The sequence below is a fragment of the Limulus polyphemus genome, unplaced genomic scaffold, assembly GCF_000517525.1.
Source record: "Limulus polyphemus unplaced genomic scaffold, Limulus_polyphemus-2.1.2 Scaffold1183, whole genome shotgun sequence".
In the NCBI taxonomy this organism is placed as follows: Eukaryota; Metazoa; Arthropoda; class Merostomata; order Xiphosura; family Limulidae; genus Limulus; species Limulus polyphemus.
In genome coordinates, this window is record NW_013666793.1 from 70427 (window position 1) to 96518 (window position 26092).

Here is a 26092-nt window from a genome sequence, read left to right on the forward strand (position 1 = left end):
ATCTTTGATGTAATTCGGTGTACTGCGTGGATCTTTGAATTGGTTGTGGTTTCGAGGGCTTGGTGGATTTTTTCAGGTGTAAATGATACGTGGACGTTCCTTAGGAAAACAGTGTGGAGACTGGCATTGCTTTGGTTTCAAGTATTAATTATATGTTACGTTTATATTTACGACTACATTCTAGAACTACAGCAAACTGACAAACGACATGCTAAATTCTGCGATATCATGAAATATTTATTGTGTATCGTAGCGTTATTTGTTTGAATGGCACAGACATATTTACGTACTTCATACCGAGATAATTCCACAGACGAAACAGACAACTATAAACTTCGAAATCGGATGCTATCCTATTCGGTTTCTTTAAGAAAATTGCAAAACAAAACAAAAACATTATTGTTTTAGGAAAATACACACACACACACAAAAGAAACTTTGAAATTTAATGTTTCAATGTTATTTTTTTCGGGAAGTAATGGGGACGATTTTTGACCTCGCAGTAAAATCTGCAAATGTTGCGCTCGTTTTGTAAAGGATTATTCTGGTAAAACATTCTAGTCAAAAGAAGATACTTGTTTCACAATTACGATAAGCAAACATATGAAACATTTACATTGCTATATACAAACACAAATGCTGTTAAGGCCAGTAAAGATACTTTTGTTGAGCCAACAGGAAAGCTTACAACGAGTCTTGTTTATCCTTTTTCTTTTTTTTGGCACAACTGGATCACCAGCTCTGTACAAAATTATTCAAGCAACAGCAATACAATCTATAACCAGTTATCAAATCCAACCGATGGACATCTGTTTGTCTGCTGGTTCGATTCCGTGCACACGAGACATCATCTTAATAGGTCCGTTTGCAGTTTTGTCGGATCTTATCAGTGTTTGTTCACACGAAGAACTGTTTTTGATAACTCCAGGAATATTACTGTCTGAACTGCCATAAAAGGAACTAGCTGCGTGACTTGCCTCCCCTATAGGGATAACAAATGGCCTTTTCAGTTTATTAGGTTGTTCCCCTTGGACCTTATAAATCATGTTTTGATTTTGAGAAAAATCACAAGATCCAGTAAATGACATGGAAATATTCGATTCAACACAACTTGGAACTGAAGGGGATCTTCTTTCGGATACAACAACTTTTAAGGGAATAGAAGTCACAGAGGGTGGGGGAGAGTGGTCGGATAGAGAATTCAGTGAACAGGCTCTTAAAGATGACTGTAACAAACTGGGTCCACTATCGCTGACTGTATTCTCCATTTTCCATTTCTCTGGAATTTCTGTCAATTTAGGAACCGACTGAACCCTTTCAGCTGAGTATTTATTCTGATCTTGAAAGGTAAATCTTAACTTGGAACGGGTAAAGGTCAAACTTCCAAATTTCCGACCAAATCGGGCCAACTTGGTCTCAGGGAGTTCTATGACTGTATCAAGCTGATCTTTTTTAACTTCTTCTGCACTACAGGCGTCAGGGGATAAAACAACACTCGCATTAGATTCACTGGAAACCTCATATTGACTTTGGTTTTCTGATGATTCATGCTCGCTTTTGGACTCCTCACTTCGACCTTTAGAAATGGCAGCGCGTGCGTTCTTTGTTGCTTCCACTAAGTTGTCCCATTTTCGTCTTTTCGTATTTTTATTTTCACAGGCCAGACGAGCAGCTCTGACAAACCTATTAGTTGCTGATTTTTTAGAGTTATCTGTATTTAAATCTGCTTTTTCTGATTCCTCGACAAGACCAATATTGAACCCTTTCATCAAACGACGCTCCTTTAATCTGCCTTTTTTGCCACCAGCTCCTGAAAAACATGAAAGCGGTCAAAACATTTATCTTGCTTTTTAGTTATAATCACTTTATGTTAATGTTCATTGCAACTTAAATTATAGCTACTGAACACACATACAACTTTTTTATAAATATGAACTGAAACGTATCTATGCTTATATGACAATGATTAATCATGCATACCTAAAATTGTAAAATCGACTTTCCAAAACACTTCCTATGAATTAAGAACACATGCTATATTTAGTTTTCTAGTTGGCTTATTCGTGGCTTTGATGAATGAGGTGGCAGTCGTGCATTACTCAAAAGAACTACGATTGTTTCCCGAAACTCGCTGAAAAAAGTACGACTCCCCTCGAAATAACACGCCATTATCATAAATGGGAATGAAATATGGCAACAAACACAAGTTTTACACCACTGGGGGATTTCAAAATAAGATTTGGTTCAAATTATTGTGTAAGTTGATTTTCCGATGAAGCCAATGGTCGACAGTTCATTTAGCAATTACTTATAGTGTAGTTGAGAAGATATATTGATATATTACACGGCTATCGCTAGTTTGTTTTACGATATATTAACAACTAAAAGACTTATTGAAATTGTAAAAATTAAATGTTTATTGCAAACCTAAAACATTTCAAATGTTGTACATTCATTTGCACAACAAGTCACATTAAAATTGAACGAAACAACAAAGTGAAGTATTAGTTCCTTTGGATTATTACAATATATTAGAATATTTTGCACCGCAGTCGCGATTTTACACTAGTTTTACTTTGGTTACTTAACCATAAAAATTAAAAGCATGAAACCCTAGGAAAACATCCGATCATCGGTGATATCCTGTAATATACGGGACAAATATAGTTTTATCTAAAAGCTGAAATTATTGCCAGATTCTTGTCAATTTATCCTTGTGAAGTGTTCTTAATACGTTGAATGCACCATTTCCTCGACATATACAAGTATTAAATTTTAAATAAATTAACCCCCCCTATATATTTTTAAAAATGATAGTTTTTTAAATGAAAAAGCATTTTCTAGTCAACAGAAATTCTAGGTCAGAAAAGTAATTATTCTAAAAATATTTCAATAATTCTTGAAGTAACGTGCCTTGTGATTGTCCTTTTGCTACGGAAGTATTAAATCCACTGTTTTTTAAGATTTCCATTAGTTCATAGCGAAAAGATGAGATATCCTGTTTAATCTCGTTCACATCGTCTTCGGTCACGCCTTGATGATCAGCGCGTCTTTGTTCTTTGGTTATATACCGGCGAACCAGGTTTCTCATGATGGTCTATCAGAAGAAAGCAAACAAAACGGAAAGAGAATGAGAGCGAAGATTAAGTTAAGAGGCAGAAAACATTTATTAGAAATATAATTTATGGAGTAAAAATTATTTCAGACGAGTAACACAAACATAAATTATGCCAGAGGAAAATTAAGCTTTTTCAAAAACGGTTGCAAGAATGTGGAACAAGTCTTGCCATTTTTAAGTCCAAGCGCAGTCATTTTAAGAAAGTGAGACTTGCGTCATTCGAAAGGAAGTATCATTTTATCGCAGTCATTTTAAGAATGTGAGACTTGCGTCATTCGAAAAGAAGCATCATTTTATTTTTATTAATTTGAGCAACATTGTTTTGTTTGTTTGTAGCTATTATTTTTCTGTGTATTTAATTTAAGTAATTTGTTTGTGTGTGTGTAATTAAGCACAAAGCTACACAATGGGCTATCCGTGCTCGGCCCACCACAGGTATCGAAACCCGGATTCTAGCGTTGTAAGTCCGCAGACATACCGCTGTGCCACTGGGGGCAATTTAAGTGATCAACCTTAACTATTTTTTTTTATTACTATCCAAATTTGTATCGACATGGTCATGAGTTATGTCGAATAACTGATGTATGTTTGTTTATACCCCCCCTCTATGAGGGTGGATTAATAAAGAAAGAAAAAGTGTCTTAAGTAAATAAAGCGTGTACACGTTAAGTAGAGTTGTGGGTTCGAATCCATCTTGGTTTCAGTTTTCGCTTGATTATCAAAATTCCTAACTTCACAGGACGGTTTGCCGATTTTACATTTCTTTATTTTCTTACGATAGAACAGTTTCCTTGTGACTCTCTTTTGTTTTAAATAATATGTGTATAACTTTTACGGTAGACGTAAAGATAAAATAACTATATAATTTGTATAAGTAACGGATCTTCGGTTGTAGGACTTAAGTATTTTCGTCCATAAACATGACACTATTTGTTGCAACCAAATTTATTTTTTCATTGATTTCTATACCGAAATATAATTATGTATAATTACTAACCCACCCAGTGGCACAGCGGAATGTCTGCGGACTTACAACGCTAGAAACAGGCTTTCGATACCCGTGGTGAGCAGAGAACAGATAGCACATTGTGTAACAAACATATTTACTAATCTTATGTGTACATACATAAAAGTGTAAAGTAAATCAACCCGTATTAAGAGTGATAATGGATTTGTGTCCATTTTCGGTAAGTATGCGAGCTTATAACGCTAAAATCCTGGTTTCGATACCCGCGGTAGGAAGAATACAGATAAACAACCCATTGTGTATCTTTGTGCCTAACAACAAAACAAACAAAGATAAATCTAATTTTTGAACTGTGTCCGTCTTCTTCAAAGTTCGTATATATTATCTGTGTTCTTTCCTTCGTTATTTAAGTACATAATTATATAAACTATTTTACATGTAGAATAAACTGTTCCACGTTCTTAGATTATTCTGACCTCTCTCATTTCTTTGTAGCAAACAAACATTTTTTACAAGAGTCCTTTCTAATTTTGTAATTATGTATGGTCTGTAGTTTATGAATGAATAACTATAAGTCTAAAATAATGTCATCTTTCTGTTCCCTAGTGGCATCAGTAGTTATTAAAACTAGATTCATTTATGCCCGTGTTACTTTGGTATTTGGTATTCTAAAACCAAAAGGTACTTTATGTGGTATATAAGCTACATGGCCAAGTCGAAACTCCAAGATCAAAGCCATCCCTAGTTTAGATATGATGTAAAAAGAATAGGGCAGATAGTCAGTAACACCTGCCGCCTAGGCGACTACTCTTAATCGAATAGTAGGATTGACTGTTCCTTTTAGAGCATGTCCGCTGTTGAAAGTGCAGAGTGTGTTGAGCAGCATATCACGGCTCGAACTCTAGACCTGAAGTTCCACATTCCGACACACTAGCTATAATACGTCACACCCGGTCTTTTGCATACTGAAAGATCAGTCCAAATACTACGTTTGCAAATGTTCGTCGTATTTCTGTTAGCACGGAAATTTGTGTCATTCAAGTCAACTCTAAGAAAAGGTTAAAATGTCCCTGAAAGTATGGTAATGATCAAACTGTTTACACTTTATTCATAGATCAGGTTTAATCTGTAATAATAAATGTCCCTTCTTTAATACTCCCATAAGCAAGTTAAAAACTGTACAATAAGATACTGAACATAAACTCGATACGATTAGAATGTATTTATTACATAATATCAGTTATAATTGTTGCAAGTTCATACTAAAAATAAAATAATTATTCATACTTGATAATTTAATACAATTGTTGCTTTATTTCAGAAAAGTTAACAACAGTATACTTATGATTAGAACTGTTGCAATTAGAATTGGTAAACCTGAAATTGATAGACATTTATTATTATATTTATATTTTGTTCTTGTTTTTTTATGTCCAGTTGTTTTCTGGAAAATATACATGTAGTAAAAATTAAGATACTTACTTGATAACGGAGGTTCCTCTCGCTTGCTTTTTTGGCTTGTTTCTGAAGAAAAACAACATAAAATATAAGGTTATAAATACTGTTGAAACAGCTTAATTTATTTAAACTATTTCTAAAACAAACATAAAATATAAGGTTATAAATACTGTTGAAACAGCTTGAGTTATTTAAAACTATTTCTAAAACAAACATAAAATATAAGGTTATAAATACTGTTGAAACAGCTTAACTTATTTAAAACTATTTCTAAAAAACAACATAAAATATAAGGTTATAAATACTGTTGAAGTAGCTTAATTTGTTTAAATTTTTTTCTGAAACAAACATAAAAGTTACAATGGTTACGGACAAGTGTTGGTAATCCTCTAAACAATTAGAATCCTGAACAGAAGAATAAAGAAAACAAGACTATACGATAGAAAAAAAAATTACACAGTTTTCTTAGCAATAATTGAAAAAAACTTCGCTAAAATTTAGATTTTGTTTTGTATTTCTCAATAATACCAACGATTTAGTTTAACAATGAAAGAATTAGTACTTATTTAAATAACACTCTAAGTTTCTTTCAGTTCTATTTTTCTTAAGTTAACAATATTTTCAGCCAAGCTTAAGGTAAAACCTGAATGACGCCATTCCGAGACGAAAGTTGTTTTTTTACCAATGGTTATTTGCAACAAACACAAAAGTTGTTTTTTTACCAATGGTTATTTGCATCAAACACAAAAGTTGTTTTTTTACCAATGGTTATTTGCATCAAACACAACAAAAGATAGTAAAAATATAACTTATCAGTTCAATTAACACGATAGATGGATTTGTGAACTTTCACCACATAAAATTTTCTCGTATTAGAGAAGTTCAAATGCAAAAAACTAGCTTTAACTTATATTGCAACATCCCTGGTAAAATCCGACTTGTACGTATATTTTTAAGCCTCTACTAAGGTAGCTGTTATGGTAACAGGTATCATTAATTTTTTCAAACAACTGTTTGATGTTTCAGTTGAGTAGGTGTGAGGTTTAATTTTGTTAATGTTTATTTACATTGTTTATAATTATTGATTATTCTGTACCACTGACGAAGTAATGACATTGCCACCACATCTAAAATCTGTCTTTATAGAACTTTTGTTCACACATATTTTCAGTATTGAATGTGATTCTCATGTAACAAAATAGGTTTTCCCAAAATATAAAGCTACGCTCGCCAATTTCAAGTTAAATAACTGAAATAGTGCTTTAAATGTAATCTACACAGAAACATTGTTTTTTATATTTGTTGTGTAGTTGATGTAATATAGTGAACAAAAATCATTAAAAAAAGCTATATTTTTTGTAGATTTGGTAACTTAAATAATTTATTAAACGTAAGCTACTCAAAAACGTTATATTTTATATTGGTTATGTAGTTGAGAGAGTATGTTAAATAGAAGCGACTCCTAAACGTTATATTTGGAGAGAATATATTAAATAGAAGCGACTCCTAAACGTTATATTTTATATTGGTTATGTAGTTGAGAGAGTATATTAAATAGAAGCCTTAGAAGTCGCTTCCATTTAACATACTCTCTCAACTACATAACCAATATAAAACATAACGTTTAGGAGTCGCTTTCATTTAGCATACTCTCTCAACTACATAACCAATATAAAGTATAACGTTTAGGAGTCGCTTCCATTTAACATACTTTCTCAACTACATAACCAATATAAAATATAACGTTTAGGAGTCGCTTTCATTTAACATACTCTCTCAACTACATAACCAATATAAAGTATAACGTTTAGGAGTCCTACATAACCAATATAAAATATAACGTTGAGAGAGTATATTAAATAGAAGCTTTAGGAGTCCCGTTATATTTTATATTGGTTATGTAGTTGAGTGAGTATGTTAAATGGAAGCGACTCCTAAACGTTATATTTTATATTGGTTATGTAGTTGAGAGAGTATATTAAATGGAAGCGACTCCTAAACGTTATATTTTATATTGGTTATGTAGTTGAGAGAGTATATTAAACGGGAGCGACTCCTAAACGATATATTTTATATTGCTTATGTAGCTACTAGAGGACGGTATCATTCATGACAACCAAAGGAGAAGTCCATAAAAACTTCAAACTCCTAAATATTTGTATGTACTGATATCTTGTAGAGCTGTGAAATAAAACCGTCATTAACGAAGGATTTTCCATGGACAATACATCTGTTCAATAAAGTTATGATTTTTTTGAAATTAATAAAACGTATATAATTAACGATAACCGTGATAGGTGTTAAAAACTCTGACATGAAATCAAAAGCCTTTAGTTCATGATTTTTTTTTATTGCAAATATATGATCCTCACAAAATATAAATAAATAAGTTATACAAGCAATCTTAAATGTTTATAAATATTTGAAAATAACTTCAAACGTAAGAATTCTTGTATTCCACTTGATAAAAAAGAAGAAATACACTTACACGATATGTTTTAATATTTTCTTTCTTTTCTGATCTTGAGTATCCACAAAACTTTCTGACAATCCAGCGAAGAAGGTAGTAAAAAGATTTGGGAGTAGGGATAATATTAAAAGGAGGTGGAACGGTGGCGCCATCTTCAAAGTAACTCATCCATAACTTACTTCGTGCAAATTTCCATTCTGTATCTGCCTGTTCCTTTATTTATATAACAAGCATTTATGTATAGATACAGAAACATTATAAGTTAACAAAATAATGCATTAAAATGTATGTGTTTTTTTCATTTTTATAGCAAATAAGTAATATAATAAAGTAATTCGTTTTAAGTTCTTTATTCACAGCGTAGATGAATTAGAGGGATGTATATATATCACTAAACTCTATATTTTTTGAATCGTCACAAATCAGTTGAGAGTTGATATGTGAAATGTGTATACGTGTAAGTGTTTTATCATTTAGATTTTCAGAGAGTTGTTTTGCCAATTATCACGTACGTTTATAAAACCTTCAGCAATCTAAAGTACTTACACAACGATAGGTAGTTTACCAAAAGCATGCAATGACTGACTGTAGAATCTAATTGTTTATAGAACTTTACAGCTGTTATTATTTAAACTGTGTCTTGCTTTGTTTAGTTCTAAAACTACCACACACCGTAGGCCTTATGAATTATATTTCAGTACAATCTTACGCATTATAAATTTATATGTAAATACATACGTACACATGTATGTTTTAGTACAATCTAAAACTTAGGTAGTTTTATTTGGGAACAGTAACGTTCTTATATGTTGACAGATACTCCTTACTAGAAAAGAACACTAAATGACTGTATTTGTCGCAAAGGTACATGACCATTATTGATGAAATAGTAAGACAGATATAAATTAAATAACCAGGTGAGTCAAGTAGAAGTTATCAATATCCACTACACAATGCATTAAACGCATATTTCATAACTTGTGATTTTACCATTCAAAGATAAGGTCCTAAGCTGATTATTTTGAAGATTTTCAAATCGTTAAGATTAAATATTATATAAGAAAATCTCATAATTCCTCTACTAAAAGATAGTTTTTTTTATAGCAAATCTTATTCATAGATTATATATATACGTGTTTATGTGAATTCAGTTAAAATCACTTTATAATTAGTGAGGGTACAATCTAATGGTGACGTAGGCAATCCCCTTCCAATATCTTGAGGTGTAGCAAACGAACCGTTCGTATAATTAGGTATCCGTGCTACGCTTGGTATTAAAAGTATTTTTCGTTTGGCGTCGGCTTCACGTAGTAAATGCTAAAATGGCTGCCAAACTAGAACTGTTCGGCTGATAACTTGTTCATTTAAACTCAATCAAATTTAATCGAGATTGGTTCAACAAGTTTCTTACAATAACTCGTGACGTCAAGACACCACCAAGACAGACGGCTAACTCTGCTTTATCAACATATATTTAAAAATTAGGCGGAGTTGTGCAGATGTCGCTGCTTTTATTAAATAAGTAGTGACGTAAGTCTTAAAGCTGCATTACATTTTCCTAAAATCAAAATTAAACCTTAGCTCTTACGTAAATATCACGTAAATATCGTAATTATTCTTGTTATATTCTCTGTTCAGAAAAAAATAAAACATTATTTGCAAAAGTTCAATGTGCACTGCCAGTCACATGAATGTGGGAATGACATGTAATTATTTTAGGATTGTACCCTATCATTAATCCTTACTCTAATTCTGAAGTGTAAGTTCCTTAAATAATAATAATAATAATTACACTTCACTCATTTAATCGATTTCATAGGATTACAACTGCTGTTCATGCAGTTGATGACACAAATAGCACCTAGATCACTATTACGCTTGTCTTACGTATCACAGCCAGCCTAATGAGCCGTGGTATTAGGCAGAAGGCTCGTCCGCACTGGATGATATATTATTACACATTTCTCTTTGCTTTCACTCATAAGTTTATGGAACTTATATTTATACCACTGCGTAACGAAAATTTTAATATAAATATATGAATATTGTATTTTAACATGCTAATTATTTAAAGTATTCTTTAAAATTTACAATTACAAGAACGTAAGATTTGTTATTTTTTATCCAATTTTTACACCCAAAAAGAGTTCGAATGTAACCTTCCAAAGTTTATGACATTTGTAGGCAGTGGCTTTTAATAATCTGGACCGAAGTAAGTTCCAAAAAAAAAAGAACAATCAACGACAAACACCAAACAAACAATATTCGGCGTAAAATATTAATATTTTTACTCCCGGAAAACTATTGTTTTTTTTTGTCCAGAGTGGAAAAAATATCAAATATAGAAAATATGATTTGGTTTATCGTACTATAGAGCATACTGAGTTGTTTGTAATTTCAGAAAGGCCATGGTTAGAAGTTTCCAAGCGTGATTCACATCATGAATGTGAAAAAGACAACATCAACTGGCAAACCTATTAATGTGGAATATGGTGGAACACGATATATTTTCAAGGTCATTCGGAAATTTCGTAGCATATAAATGGCGCTAAAATCTCAATGTGCAGAGAAATCCTGTTTGTTTAATACTACGCCTTATCTCCCCGGCTAGACTGTACGAACGGAACAACAACCAACAAAGCTGATAAAATGTCATTCGTAAGCAACGTAAAAATGTATTATGACGGAGAAGAATACCATATGTTGACAAAGCGAATATCTATCGTAAATAATACAGAGCACGGAATAAAAAATAGGTGGATTATGGAAGCTTAAAATTCTAATACGCTATCTATATAATCTTACACGTGACTGTTATTAGTATGTTTAAATATCAGATGTCAACTCCTGCATCTATATTATAATATTTCCTCCTATCAACCGATAATAGACTGATATCAAAGATCGCGCGTCATATGAAATTACTGTACTCGTTACGTCACATGCAAACCTTCCACTACCTGTAATATGATAATGTGCGAGTTGTCTCTAGCGCTATAAACATGTTATGTTTCGGGGTAAACAACATCAGCATGAGAATATTATCATATGCCATCAATTACGATCAATTTTTAGATTGTGTTATGGCTGTAACTTACCGAGATCATCTGATACGAGTGGTTCATCATGGCGATGAGAAGATTCAAGAGGACGACGATGTTGATTACGGAGTAGGTGCCGAACATTAACATTCCCCAGAAACGGGTGTAGCTTTTAATCCCGGTCAGTTCAAAGCTGTCCAGATCTATCAAACCGAAACTTGCCCAAAACAACGTCTGTGACGACTCGAACACGCTGTCAGGGACAAAGGGCATCACAATTAAATTGAGGAATAGAAAATCACAACGTCAGACATTCTAGTTTAATAAATAAAATTCGATTAGTTTCCCAGATATTATTGTGTATGTGTATTATCTGGTTTGATAGTCATTTCTTAATATGTTTATTATAATGAAAAAAAATCCTTAATATGTTTTTAATGCAAAATTATAATTTTTGTTATGCAAAATAGAATAAGCGTAATTACAGTTAAAACTATCAAACCAACAAATGATGAAATTTTTATCTCGTTGATGACCACAGTTTTGTTGAGAATACGTTCAATTAACGTAATAAATAACATATATAGTTTATTGAAGAATTATTATTAATAAATCTTCTATTTCGTGTTAAATGTTGTATATATATATACATCCTAAAATAGAGCCTGATTGTCGTCTTTCTGAGCTTAACCTAGGGTTATTGACGAGAGAAAGGCCGGTCGAAACTTAGTGGTTAGCCTGCTCAGACTGTTAATCGAGGATTCATGGTTCGTGACCCGTTACCTTTAAAACACACTACGCACTGCGAGCTGTGCATGGCCCTAGCAAGATTGGGTGAGCTTTACATATTGCATACGTTTTCCATATGGATGTAAAATTAAATAGTACTATACATTGAATTTCAAATTTTAACCAAGGTCCGGACATCGGTGACCTCATAGCTAGCTAGTTACGGCCGTGGCTGCGTATAAGGTATAAGAACGAAGGTCAAATTCGACTATTCGATCAGGCAATAGTAACTCAACAGTTGGCAGTATGTACTGTTGATGAATTGTCTACACTTTGTCTTATCAGTTCCAAATTAGGAGCAGCATGCAGATATAACTTTTGTGTAGCCTTGCACGAATCTTTGAAATAAACAAACAGATTTACGAAACAGAGTATTCTCTCAAGCCTATACAACTCTAAGAAGTGATGATATTCCTTAGTTGAGATTTACAGAATTCAGAAATGTGACATTTGGTATATATTTAGAGTGAACGAAAACAAGCCCGAGAAAAGGACTTAAAACAAAAAATATTGCATTGCTAATGGTATACAAAAGTACATCTTTAGTTAAAAAAACAATGTATTTATGAAAAATAGTAAGAAATGACATGATAAAGAAATAAGCTTGTTATGGTTTGTTTCTTATGAATTTCGCGCAGAACTACCTGAGAGCTATCTGCTCTAGCCGTCCATCATTTGGCAGTGTAAGACTAGAGGGAAGGTAGTTAGTCATCACTACCCACCGACAACTCTTCGGCTACTCTTTTACCAACGAATAGTGGGATTGACTGTCACATTATAACGGCACCCCCCCACGGCTGAAAGGGAGAGCATGTTTGGTGTGACGAGGATTCAAACCCGCGACGCGCAGTTTGCGAGTCGAGCGCCCTAACCACCTGGCCATGCCGGGCCCGAAGAAATAAGAAACAGTTATCATTTCGAATAACTGAACTTTCTCTAATTCTCTTGTTTGCACCCCCAGTGGCACAGCGGTATGTTTGCGGACTTACAACGCTAGAATCCGGGTTTTGATGCCCGTTGTGTAGCTTTGTGCTTAATTACAAACAAACAAACTCTTGTTTGCGAATAAACTTTTATACTTAAACATGGAATTGTTATTTGACGATGAGCTGAATCATATTTTTAATGATAATGAATTATTCTTGGAAGAAGTCTTCCAAACAAAACTGTTTTGGATATAATTTTGCTAAATGCTACACAAAATATATTTGTGCGGTTTGTTTATGCTTTTTGATGGCTTGGTTTGAATTTCGCGCAAAGCTACACGAGGGCTATCTGCGCTAACCGTCCCTAATTTAGCAGTGAATGAATAGAGGGAAGGTAGCTAGTCATCACCACCCACCGCCAACTCTTGGGCTACTCTTTTACCAACGAATAGTGGGACTGACCGTCACAACATAACGCCCCCACAGCTGAAAGGGGCGAGCATGTTTGGTGTGACGGGGATCGAACCTCAAGCGCCCTAACCACATGGCAAACAAATACTGACATATATTTTGCAAATAAATTTTATATTCTTGGATAAAATATTGAGCCTTATAAAATACAATAGACAACGCCATCACTTAAATATAAACTACATTAATTGGGAATGCTCATTTAAATTATATTAAAATGTTAATAGATACTATCGATAGGATTAAAAAGGAAAGACATTTTGTAACTTTGACCTGTGCCTTTTTTTTGCACAATTCTTACACGGTACATAAAAAAAACTTTAAAGTAAAAACAGTACCTACACCAATACGAAACATTTTCACGTTTCACAGAAATCTCCCCCCCCCCTCCCCCGTGGCACAACGGTATGTCCGCGGACTTACAACCCGTGGGTTGTAAGAGTGGTGGGCAGAGCACAGATGGCCCATTGTGTAGCTTTTTGCTTAATTACAAACAAACAAACACAGAAGTCTTGGTTTGTTTGTAAAATATCAAACACTCTCACAGCTGAAACTAAACCAGCGATTTTTAGAAGTTTGTACTGATTAACGAACTTTCCACAAGTCTTGTTTTGACATCATTTATAGTTTTATGCATTATTTTGGTAGATTTTTAGTGGATCCTATAATCAAGATTCCTCGCGTGTAGAATGAATGGCATTATTTGTTTGAATAGTTTTGACATTATTTTATTATAATCGATTTAACACTACCTTGTACTTACTATACATGCACTACGCTTTCCCTTTTATGTCCATGAACTTTATTTAGGTTATACTTTTTTTCTATTAGGAATTGAGTCATATCAACGTAAACAAATTGATGTTTATTACTATAATCGATAACACATAGATTTAGAAATTGTTTTTTTTACTGACAACATATAACTTTTTCCTTGGGCTCTTTTGACTTATTTGCTCTTTCTCACATATCAGAGTCTTCTTCTTTTCTTTCGTTGAACTTCTGTCCTTTATATTATTTTCTCAAACCCACGCTGAAAAGGTCCCTTTCTTTCTGACCTTGCACACCGTATATCGTATTATAATGTTTCTTAATCATAAGGAGCCTTGTAATCTCTACACCAGCTGAATAAGAAAGGCTGTCGCACACTTCAATCACTAGCTAATGTCTTAGAGTGCAGTATTCTTCTAATATTTTAGAGACTGACCAACACTCAACTGCAATATATGTTTCTTACACTTAACTTCATAACACCTTTTATATCCCGCGATTCGTGTTTCACCAACAAAACCTTTTTCGCACGATTTGTACGGAGTTATATAGGTACCCTCTTTTAATCTGAGGTGCAACCTTATTCAAGGATAAGAAATTTTGAATGGTGTTGGGATTTTTAAAGAACTTTCAAATAGTTGTTCTGTAATAGTTTATATTAACGTTGATTAGATTAACTTACTAAGTATTGTGTATTTAGCTACTATTAGAATGGTATTCACGAAGGAACAAAAAATATATTTAAAGTATTTTCAAGAGCCATCGTTAAATTGCCTTCTTTACAGATCATATGAATTACTGCTCTACACTGAAAACAAAAAAAGTTACATCCATAATTTCTGATAAACTGCTTGAAAAATAGAATCGTCCTTATTACCAAATTTATATTCAAAGGATCAAGGGTATGAGGTAGTTTGGAAAAGTTCATTTTAACCCAGCGGTAAAATCAGAAACTAATGAACTAATTGCCGAAAAGTTGCACGCAAATTTGAAGCACGTATTTCTGTAGCCCAAAGAAAACAATTATTTAAGATAGCAAAGACTTTCATTGCAAGGGAATTAAAGTACGAAAACGTAAGAGTACAAAATAAGCTTGAAAAATAGTTTAAAATACGTAAATGATATACATTTTTCAAACAGATAAAAATATTGTAAATCTATCGTCTTACAGATTAGGAAGAGGTAACATTAGGTTATGGTCTTTCGATTTTGTTTGAAATTAAGCACAAAACTACACAATGGGCTATCTGTGTTCTGCCCACCACTGATATCGAAACCCGGTTTCTAGCGTTGTAACTCCGCAGACATACTGCTGTGCCACAGGGGAGCTATGGTCTTTAGAAAACGTTGACCTTGACCTATACTTGATAACGGATGCTGTTAACCGGTTAAATACAATAATAACGATTTGAGCCTTTGAACTGGTTGTTTAGCCATCGCAATATTTTACAATAGAAAATTAAAAAGGAATAAAGATATTGTAGTAACTAAACTTGACAAAGTAAAACAAATTGTCATCTTGGATAAATGTACTAACGAAACAAAACTTAAGGATTTACTACAGGATTGAAACGATTACGAGAAATTCTGGGCTAATCCACTATCCAAAAAAGTAATGATTTTAACAAACCACTTCGATATATTCTAGCTAGTTATCCGGATCTCTTAAAAATCTTTAAATCGATCAATTCTCTTCTGCCGTAAACATTCGGGTTGTACGCATAAAAGTCGCTGCCCTCTTAAGCTTATTATTTCCAACTAGAGGGAAAACTCGTGCTACGCGTACGAAACTTTTTTTTGGTTGTGGTATTTTCTGTTTGAATGCACAAAGTTTATAAAATTCAAAGGCAGTGCAGTGTGTTTAAAGTAATTAAAACAATTAAGTGATTTGCATAGACTACTCATGTATTAAGTTGAGTAAGTAAAATTTTGAACGAAACTGATGACCGTGTGGGACATCTCAATACCTGTTCCACAAAATGTGATACCTACCAAATACCTCTAGTGCAAAAGATATTTCACGCCGAATGGTCTGATCAAAAATGACAAAACCGATCGACTTATCTAGTATGAAACACCAGATCTAAAGAGGCTTTCAAAACCTGGGTATAGGGGAGAAGCATTAGAACTCAAAAGAGTGATGGTACTCTAAGTGTTTATAAACAAACGAAAATTTTCACGCACAAAACCTTAACATATCAACACTGCTGTCCAAGATGGGGCTGTGAGAGATGACAGATCCATTCCCCAAATACCTTTTCCATTGCAACACATAGTACTATCTACACCTCTTACCCCCTCCCTTACGTATTTGTTGACGTCGTCCGTACTTCCATACTCATAATCGCATTTTTGCATAGTTCAGTGAAGTTTGAAGAGCTTCCCATGCACGCACACAATTTCCTCATTTAATGATATAGATGTAGGATCAGTTAATTATCCGCTATTTTAAATGACTAGCACAACACCTGTCTACACTTCAAAGAAAGTTCTCATCGTCACATATTTTAAACAGTATAAATTCTGGCAATAAAATAAAAACTCTAGCATAAATGAAAGTAAAATGGTCAGTTTTGACACTGATTCTTTATTTACAACGTATCAATCGATGAAAAAATAGGCTTCTTAAAAAGAAAATTACCTGAACTTAAAATTTTGCTTCATGTACCTTCCATACTTCTATCTCCCTAATGGAAGCATGTGTTGAAGATGGTTTATTCATATGCATGGGACAATATTACAGATGAAAATACGAAATGATTATGGACAAGCCTTTATCTCCAATATTATGTAACATCTTTAGGGAATATTTTGAAAGTGAATAACTTCCTACAGTGGATCTGATTACTAGGAAATCTTCTAGTTGCAATACGCTGTTGCCAAATTTTCTATTTGGCCAAACACTAGAAATTATTTTAAAGTCTTTTTTTCCAGAAGATTAACAAGCTTTACAGTTGTATTAAGTTTAAATTTGAATGGGAATCCAATAATTCGTTCCCATTTTTGGACATTATCATAACTAGAGTAAAGAACAGGACTTAAATAATTAAAGGAAATACTCTATTACGTTAAATTTAAAACTCATTTGTTGTTGTATATACAGAGTATAATATCTGTGGTGAGAACTTTTCACCAGGTAAACCTGGCGTCACCTGATATAAAGATAATTACTTGGCGAATCTCCTCCATGTTAAACAAGCAACTGGATCAGTTTTATTATGAGGAGATCTCAGACTTTCTTCGCAGGTTTTCTTCTCCAAGTCGGCATAACACCACAGCAACTGGTTCATTCCACAGGCAAAGGCAAATAATACCAATGTGTAGACGAAGAAGAACTTGAGGATATCAATGACCATCCTACCCAGACATATCTGGAGAGGGCCAAGGTGAGGATTTACCGAGAATATGTAAACCAGCTTCAGCGAACTAGATGAAAGAAATATAAGTATAACCATGAAGTGATTAGGTGTCGATCAAAATATTGTAACATTGACAGATAATTAACTAAGTAAATACCTAAAAATGTCTAGGAAAGAGGAAAACAACTTCACATTTGCTTTGATATTACAGATAACCCTCAAATAACAAAGTCTAAGATTTCGAAAGGCACATTCCTTTTCCATAACTTGTACAAATGCAAAAAACAAAAAAAAAACATTAGTGCATTAGCACAAGGTTAAATTGTATAAACAGAACGTTAGACCCGAAGAAAACACACCGAAGCAATATGAAATAATGTTTTTAAATAAACTTGTCCACAAACGAAAATATGCATCAAACATTTAAACTGAACAACAAGAACTCAAGACGTTTTAGTTCATTCACGCATTAACTGAGGTTAATAAAATAGTATGAGACCTAGAATTAATAAAGTTATTTTTTTTATTAAATCAGCAAAGAAGAACTACAGCAGTAACAACCAATAAGTGTTTGAGATATCCAGTTTCTCCAGTTGATGTCATCATCGAACTATGTTGGAGGTATTTATAAAAATCAAGTTTATTGTAGATTTTGTTTATTCGACAGTCCTCTTAATTTGTTCTCGAAATTAAAGGTATGTAAAAAAATAACATTTCAGACCAATCTTTTGTCTTCCACAAGTCGCTGTCCAAGAATCATCATTTCGCTCAATACCAGTTCTATTGTAATATAATTATGGGGTGTGTTTGGGTGTTGTTTATTATTTTTAGCTATATTATATACACACCAGAATTATTACTTAGCACGCTTTTCAAAGGGTTAACCACCATATTTACAACTGTCTGCGGATGGTGGATGTTTGGATATACTCGAGAAGTTCTGGACTAAAGTACTTGAGTTTCTTTCTTTAGAAACTGTTAATTGTTTACCTTTTATTTAACACTGATTTTTCACCTTCATTTTTTTAACTAACTGGAGAAAGGAAATATCACCGTTTAGTTGCTACGACTGCAGTTCTTCTTCATTTTTGTTTTTATAAAAAGTATTCATCTTTTGTGAAGTTTACATCTGATACAATTGTAATTAGTCTTAGTTAATGTAAAAATATAGATATATGAGTATGTGATTAGTATTTTATGTCACCTTAACCCAGGAAACTGTTGCCCCCATTTGTATATTTGAATTACAAAACTTTCTTTACCAAATAATAGCAAATGTATAATCCATAATGCCGACTTCAGAGCTAACTCTTTGATACTCTCCAGAGATGTAGCACTAGAACCTGAAGAAAGATTGTTATGTAATATTTACAATCGCCCTGCACAATGCTCTTGGCAGATATAAGAATATGTAAGTAAGCTGTCGATAGGTTTAAGAGTCAAACGTTTACTCAGCCCTGTCGTTTACTTACCTAAAAATATTGGCTGCCGCGAAAAGCCCTTCAGCTATCAATATGGGGTCCCAGGCATCCCAACGTTCCCGAGGGAGATAGGCAGTGCCAGTATTTAGTATTATTTCTTTCTGTACCTGGGAAGAATAAGATAAATAAAATTACAGAGAAAGAGTTCAGATATTTATCTATTTATTCTATTCTGTAGCTTTCTGTCTTTTAATCTGTCTATCTGCTTTCCTATCGATCTATTAAAGTGTGAGCATTTCTGTCTATCCATTTGTCTTTAAGGCTACTTACAATTTTATTGTACAAAATGTAAATTATCTTTAAATATATTGATTTAATTATGACGTAGTGTTCCAAACAACATTATGCTAAGTTTCTCTCGAAAGTATTAGTCTCTAACATGATAAATTAAGAATAAGCACATATTTAAACTTAATCGGAATTTCCATGCTTTATTTCCACTTTATCTTTTGAACTTTATTTCAGAATATATATAAGTACTCTCACTTCTAGGCCTTTTCAACAGTCGAAAATTGAAATTACATATTTGCAAAAAAAATACACAAGATATAAGGGCCTATTTTACACTCAGACTAAGAAGAAAAGTTCACTCTATTTACAACATAAATGTGTAAAAGATTTTAGCAAGAAGAAAATTCTTAATCAGATATTTTCAGTTGTTAATTACGCAAACAGTGATTTTGCTCATTTTCTATACCTGGAAATAGGCAACTATTCGAAGAGCTACGGTTGCCACGTATAGCGCATTTGTAATAAAGTCAATTATATTCCACATATCACTAATGTACACTATAAGCCCTGATTCCCAGAGTTGCTTAATCTCGCTCCAGATTAACCCTGAAAGAGAAGAAAAACAAGCATTTTAGTTTTAACTGTATAAATAAGTTTTATGCTTCGTTTTTAATACAAAGCCTGCTAAGAAGTTTTATCCCTTCACCTAATGTGACGATAACAAATAAAGGTCCCTCATCTCGTTTTCAATTTAAGTAACAAAAAAAAACAAAATAAATATTTTCCTAATTCTTAAGTCAAATGTAAAATGTTTGTTTGTTTTAGCGCAAACTACACAATTGGATCTCTGCATTCTGTCCACTACGGGAGCAAAACTGGAAATAAGTTTATATGAATATATATATATATATTAGAACACGTTCATTAATAGTTTATTTATTATTAGGCACCAATCTATAAGATAGGTTATATGTGCTGTGCCACCGCGGGTATCGAAACCCTATTTTTAGCATTATAAGTTCCCCAAACGTACCGCTTAGTCACGCATGGGCGACATTGTTGTAACAACAGTGTGTTATTGTATCTAAGATTTTTTAGATGGAATATTAAAATGACAAATTTACCGTTGTCAACCTTCCTGTAGACGTACTGAAGTACTTAATATTATTCAAAGTGTAATTCAATAGCAAATCTAAATAGGCAGAGCACTGTCGTAAACAGTATCAAGCATGCATTATGGGAAAAGAATAAAACGTACAAAAGAAATGAGTGAAAGTTTAAAATTTAAGATTTTGAATGTTGCCAAATTTAAAATACTCTCTCCAAACTAGAACAGCTTATAGAAAGTTTGTTTCTGTTGTATTAATTAATAAAACGTTTATCTTATTAAATATATTGATAAAAATGAAACTTATGAAATAACCGTGATTCTGATAATCAAGTTTACGATGTGTTATTTCATTTGTAATTCTCTGATCTGATAAAAACATATAGTTAGAAACATTACTTATAATTTACAACGTGCTCAATGTCTTAGTGCTATGAAAATACATAAAACACAATTATAAAAATATTAACTTGATAACTTACCTGCTACCCAAGCTAAGATCATCCATTCAATAATAGAGGGAGGAGCCCCTCGTTTTGTCACCATATCATTCATTTCCTTCGTTTCAAACCAACCAATCAGCACACTATCTACACGTTGAGATGCAAGAATAAGTAGAACTAGAAAAAAATACACAAAACAGATATTTAGAAGTAAGCACTTTCAATTTAATTGCTTCAATAGCAAAGTCAATCGTAAGCCGTACAACAATTAAGGACTCAAACACACTATTTTATTTCCATCAAAGGTATTTATAATATGCAAATCCATCTATCTTTCTGTTTCTATCTGTGCTGCACTGGAATCTCTCCAAAACTCTCATTATTTTTCTCTTTGAAGTACCCCAATGAAACATTTGTGACGTCCAGCTGTTGTCGTGATTCATTACTGGAATAAATTACATTAAGATCTATAAAGTTCCATGTTACTTCATAAAAGACGGCCATGTATATAGAAATGCTATAAGTGGATTTACTAACAACGGTTGACTCTTTACTGACTCTTTACTTTAAGATGAAAATAAGTAAACAAGTTTAAAAACAACATAACACACCTATACTTATTAGTATGTGCAAATATTGTGTTTGATTGGGAGTCTGCAGCTGATATACAAGCCAACTGTCACTTAACAAAAAAAGGATTTTTCTTGATGGGATTGAGCGAGAGGTAATTGATTGCTTAAATTATATTAAAATCCAATAATGAAAACGAAACGATCAATGGAATATTTGCTCAGTATAATAGAATCAACTCATTAGTTGACTACAGTTCTGCTCAAATAGATGTCAATTCACAATATTCAACATTTCATTGTTCATTGTTTTCGTAATATATCAATTATTAAAAATATGCTCGATAAATCTTTTCCGATGTAATATCCAACTTTCACTATTATTCAACTTATTCTGAATGTTCACATTATAGAACTTCTGAAAGGTCAAAGTTCATCATTAAAAATATTTTCATATTTTTACACTTATTTTGGTAATAATCTTAAGTTTTAAACGCCAATTTATATTTGCAGCTTTATAATTTTTAAGCTACACTTGATGCCTTCAAAATCATATTTTATTTTAGTAATATAATATTTTAAGTAAAATAATACTTAGTTAAAAATGAATACGTTTTTGTAATTTTCGTTTTAATTTCGTTTTAGAAGTCGTACATGTTATACGCAATATTTCTCTATATCCTAGGATTACCAGTTTGTTGTCCACTGTTTGTTGGTATTTATGTTTTCAAGCTAAACATCCTTTTATGCGAGACATGAGATAAACAATGATCAGAAACCCCTGAAGTTCGAGCACAGGTATCTCTAATTTAGAACTGTTGATCAGAGAAGGAGCAGCCATTCACCATTTATGTGACTATTCTTAACCGAATAGCAGGCTCGAATGTCACAATTATAATGCATCTAAACCGAAAATACGATGAATATTCAGAGACGTATTGAAACTTGAGCCTTAGATCTTCACCTCCATAGTCCGGCACCCTAACTACTGGTGTACATGTCCAGCTCTGAACATTGGTTTGCGTTACTATTTGATGCGTATTAACCAGCTTTATAGCACAAGATTTTTCATTAGTTTTTTACAGTATCAGTTAATTTTTAGCCTTATTGATTCTCTGAAGGCCAAATGCAATCGTACAAAAACTTTTAAAAATTTGACGGATTGTTGAAAAGACAATGATATGAAACATACAATATTGACGTTTGTACATTTATCAGGTTTTAGTATGCAAATTTAATTTAGCAAATAAACGAATTCGGTTAAATATTTGAATAGCCAAAGTAAAAATAACAGTTTTCAGATATTTACAGTAACACAATATACAAGAAAACCCATAACTTGACTAAATAATAGAGCCATCTGGTGTTATATTTTCCTTTTGCTTATAAACTGCTATGTTCTTTGTATCTTCTAACGACCACGACAGTTGTAGAAACTGCGATTTCAATAAAATATATTGAACGTCATGAGTGAGCTGCATTGTTGTTCTTAAACTGATATTGTTTAGTTGTTGTTGTTTTATCGCAAAGCTACACAATGGGCTATCTGCGTTATGTGCACCGCGAGAAATCGAACCCAGGATCTTAGCGTTGTAAGTTTGCAAATTCACCGTTGACAGATACAGAACCTGGTGGAGGATACAAATCGAAAAATATTCAAGTGACGGATTTTTTTGTATGTTATATAGGTATGTATATCCCACACTAAATGCTGCGAAAAAACACAAGCATTTATTATGTACACTTACATAGGAATGTGACGTAGGAAGCAGAATGACAGATGAATTTGATAAAAGGCCGACGGATGGTCCGGCCGAAGCGAGAATACGGAGCAAGAATGTAAGCGGTGGAATATAACGGAAAGAGAGCCCCGATCCGGAAGATTTCTAAACACTGGAGGACAACGTTCTTTCGCCGAAAACCAGGCAAACCTTCGTACCAGATGGACGCTAGGAGCTGTTGAACGTTCGGATGGGCACAGAACTGTAAGGTCAAATATAGGGTTGTCTTAGAAGTGAATTATCACGCTGGCGATATAAAGTTACAATAAAGAATAAAAAAGGATAAGTTACAGTTATTTGCTAATTTTATTTCGATCATAAATGCGGTTTTGTAAAACTTTAAAAGAAAATGTTATGATGAACTGAAATGTATTGTGTACGGTTTAAAATGAAAGGAATCGGCTTCAAATGAAATAAATCTACGACGTTACTTGAGGCTAACAGGTAGAGATTGTGTTCCGTAAATACCCTATGAAGCTAACAACTAGAGATTGTGTTACGTAAATACCCTATGAAGTTAACAACTAGAGATTGTGTTCCGTAAATACCCTATGAAGCTAACAACTAGAGATTGTGTTCCGTAAATACCCTATGAAGCTAACAACTAGAGATTGTGTTACCGTAAATACCTTACAGTTTCTTTAATGTTATTTTCATTAACAGCATAGGTTAGAACGTTTGATTTATTATATTTTTATTATAAGAACTTCTGTGTGAAAGAATATAGAGATTAATTTGCATTGTTAGCTTAATAAGTAGATTTAGGACTAATCTACATTTCCTTAGCTGGTCGAACCTCGTGAAATATTATTTAAGTTTTAACCCAACAATGAGGGTACCCAACTGACGAAACAATGCATTTTAATCGTTAAAAGTAAGAATGTGAAGGCTGTATATTCAAATAGGTATTCTTCTTACCGAGTTTATTATTATATTTGATCTTAGTAGGTCTAGTTCTGTGCATAAGTTGATATCAATACATGTAAGATATCACATATCTTTATTTTTAAAGTATGCATCAGTGAGTGAAGTTCCAAGTTTTTATTTGTAGATTTTATTTGTAATTAAGTAATTAGAAAAAAAAAGTATGTAAACGTTTACATTGTTAGTGTCCGGCTACAACGTCGTGCAACACTGGATTTGGGTTATTTATATTTATAAATTTATTTTATAAATATAGGTGATCCAAATAAAAATTATGTTTTGTAATCCAAAACCTCACTGGTTGTTGCGTTTTTTTCTAACGAATCTGAAAAATTCTATTAACTTCTTACTTGATAAACTCTCATTACAAATTAGAATGAATTCCACACACTCTAAATTGTCAGAACTGGACCCTTCTTGAAAAAAATTCACTACTTACAGTTTTTTTTATAGATATTGCATCATTAATAAGTCATATAACAGAAAACTATCAAACCATAAAGAGCTTTCTATCCTACTATATAATCAACTTGCCTTTTTCTGTTTATATCGAATTGCCAGTTTTAGACGACTCAAATGCATGCGATCACCATGGTGAAAAGCTGGGCCGCTAGGGACGTAGTTCAACATAACCTCTAATTCATACGAACTGCGGGTATGATCCAGCAACGCTGTGGCAAAATTTTGGCATTGACGCCTGAGATCCTGAAAGAAAGCGATATGCGTCGTTATCACATGCACCGAAAATTTATTTTATTTCTTTTACTTCTACGACTTCACTGCAAGTGGTGTAATAACGATTATTACTGGACAAGTATATATATATATATGTAATTGGGTATGAACAAATATATAATAATTTCTCCTACCAGTTTCTTTTCGAGCGAGTAAAGCCTTCTGTCGCTTAGAAAACAATATAACCTTTTAGAGATTTACTTACACGAAAGGGGAAATTATTGGTACGTGAAAACAATGTTCGTTACGGTAAGCAAGGGTTTTGGGTTATAATACACTAATGCATATATATCAAGTATGACAAACGAAGCAAGGGATGATAAACTAATTACACTCCTTTTTCAAATAAACCACACCATCATTTTGTGGAAACTAGAAAATCCACAGCTATGATTTATTTAATTCGTAGAAGTGCTAAAATGGTACTTAAAAATTATTAATACACCTAAAATAAGATGTTACTATATCTATCTGTACCTATTTTTAATATCCATGGCCTATTGACTCTGGTTTAAAAAGTTATCAACCATACCTTACAATTTTATTTCAAAAATAATATATGAAGATAACAAAGATAAGCCATCAGTAGTTTGAACTTCATTTTTTATTATCAGCGTTTAAGTTAATAAAAGTTATATGAAAAATACATTATGCTTTCCGTTAGCTAATACTTGCTTATTTGCACTTCTAGTTCAGATGTTTGTTTCATTTCACCAACCTACTGTGTGGTCGAACTAACTAGTATATAAAGTCTTTAGTGCTAGTCGTAGCGACATTGATATCATTCTTGAATAGTGCCAGTCGCAACAAAACTGATATCATTCTTCAATAGTGTTAGTCATAACAAAATTGATATCATTCTTAAATAGTACTAGTCGCAACAACATTGATATAGTTTTTGACTAGTGCTAGTCGTAACAACATTGATATTATTTTTCAATAGTGCTAATCGCAACAACATTGATATCGTTCTTCCATAGTGCTTGTCCCAACAACATTGATATCATTCTTGAATAGCACTAGTCACAAAAACATCGATATCATTATTGAATAGTGTTAGTCGCAACAACATTGATATCGTTCTTCCATAGTGCTAGTCCCAACAACATTGATATCATTCTTGAATAGCACTAGTCACAAAAACATCGATATCATTATTGAATAGTGTTAGTCGCAACAACATTGATATCGTTCTTCCATAGTGCTTGTCCCAACAACATTGATATCATTCTTGAATAGCACTAGTCACAAAAACATCGATATCATTAATGAATAGTGTTAGTCGCAACAACATTGATATCGTTCTTCCATAGTGCTTGTCCCAACAACATTGATATCATTCTTGAATAGCACTAGTCACAAAAACATCGATATCATTAATGAATAGTGTTAGTCGCAACAACATTGATATCGTTCTTCCGATAGTGCTTGTCCCCAAAAACATTGATAT

At 32.9% G+C, this 26092-nt stretch overlaps 1 protein-coding gene across 1 annotated transcript in view; it reads right to left on the reverse strand.

Moving 5' to 3' along the window:
- Positions 1-724: 724 nt before the first annotated feature.
- LOC106462497 (transient receptor potential-gamma protein-like) overlaps positions 725-26092 on the reverse strand; it is a 113812-nt gene continuing 88444 nt past the window's right edge. Inside the window, 11 exon segments of the mRNA NM_001314083.1 lie at positions 725-1810; positions 2914-3097; positions 5568-5609; positions 8032-8226; positions 11112-11307; positions 17183-17437; positions 18843-18958; positions 19549-19688; positions 20673-20810; positions 22951-23185; positions 24442-24612. Coding sequence (NP_001301012.1) covers positions 789-1810; positions 2914-3097; positions 5568-5609; positions 8032-8226; positions 11112-11307; positions 17183-17437; positions 18843-18958; positions 19549-19688; positions 20673-20810; positions 22951-23185; positions 24442-24612 — 2694 coding nt within the window. The 3' untranslated portion in view covers positions 725-788.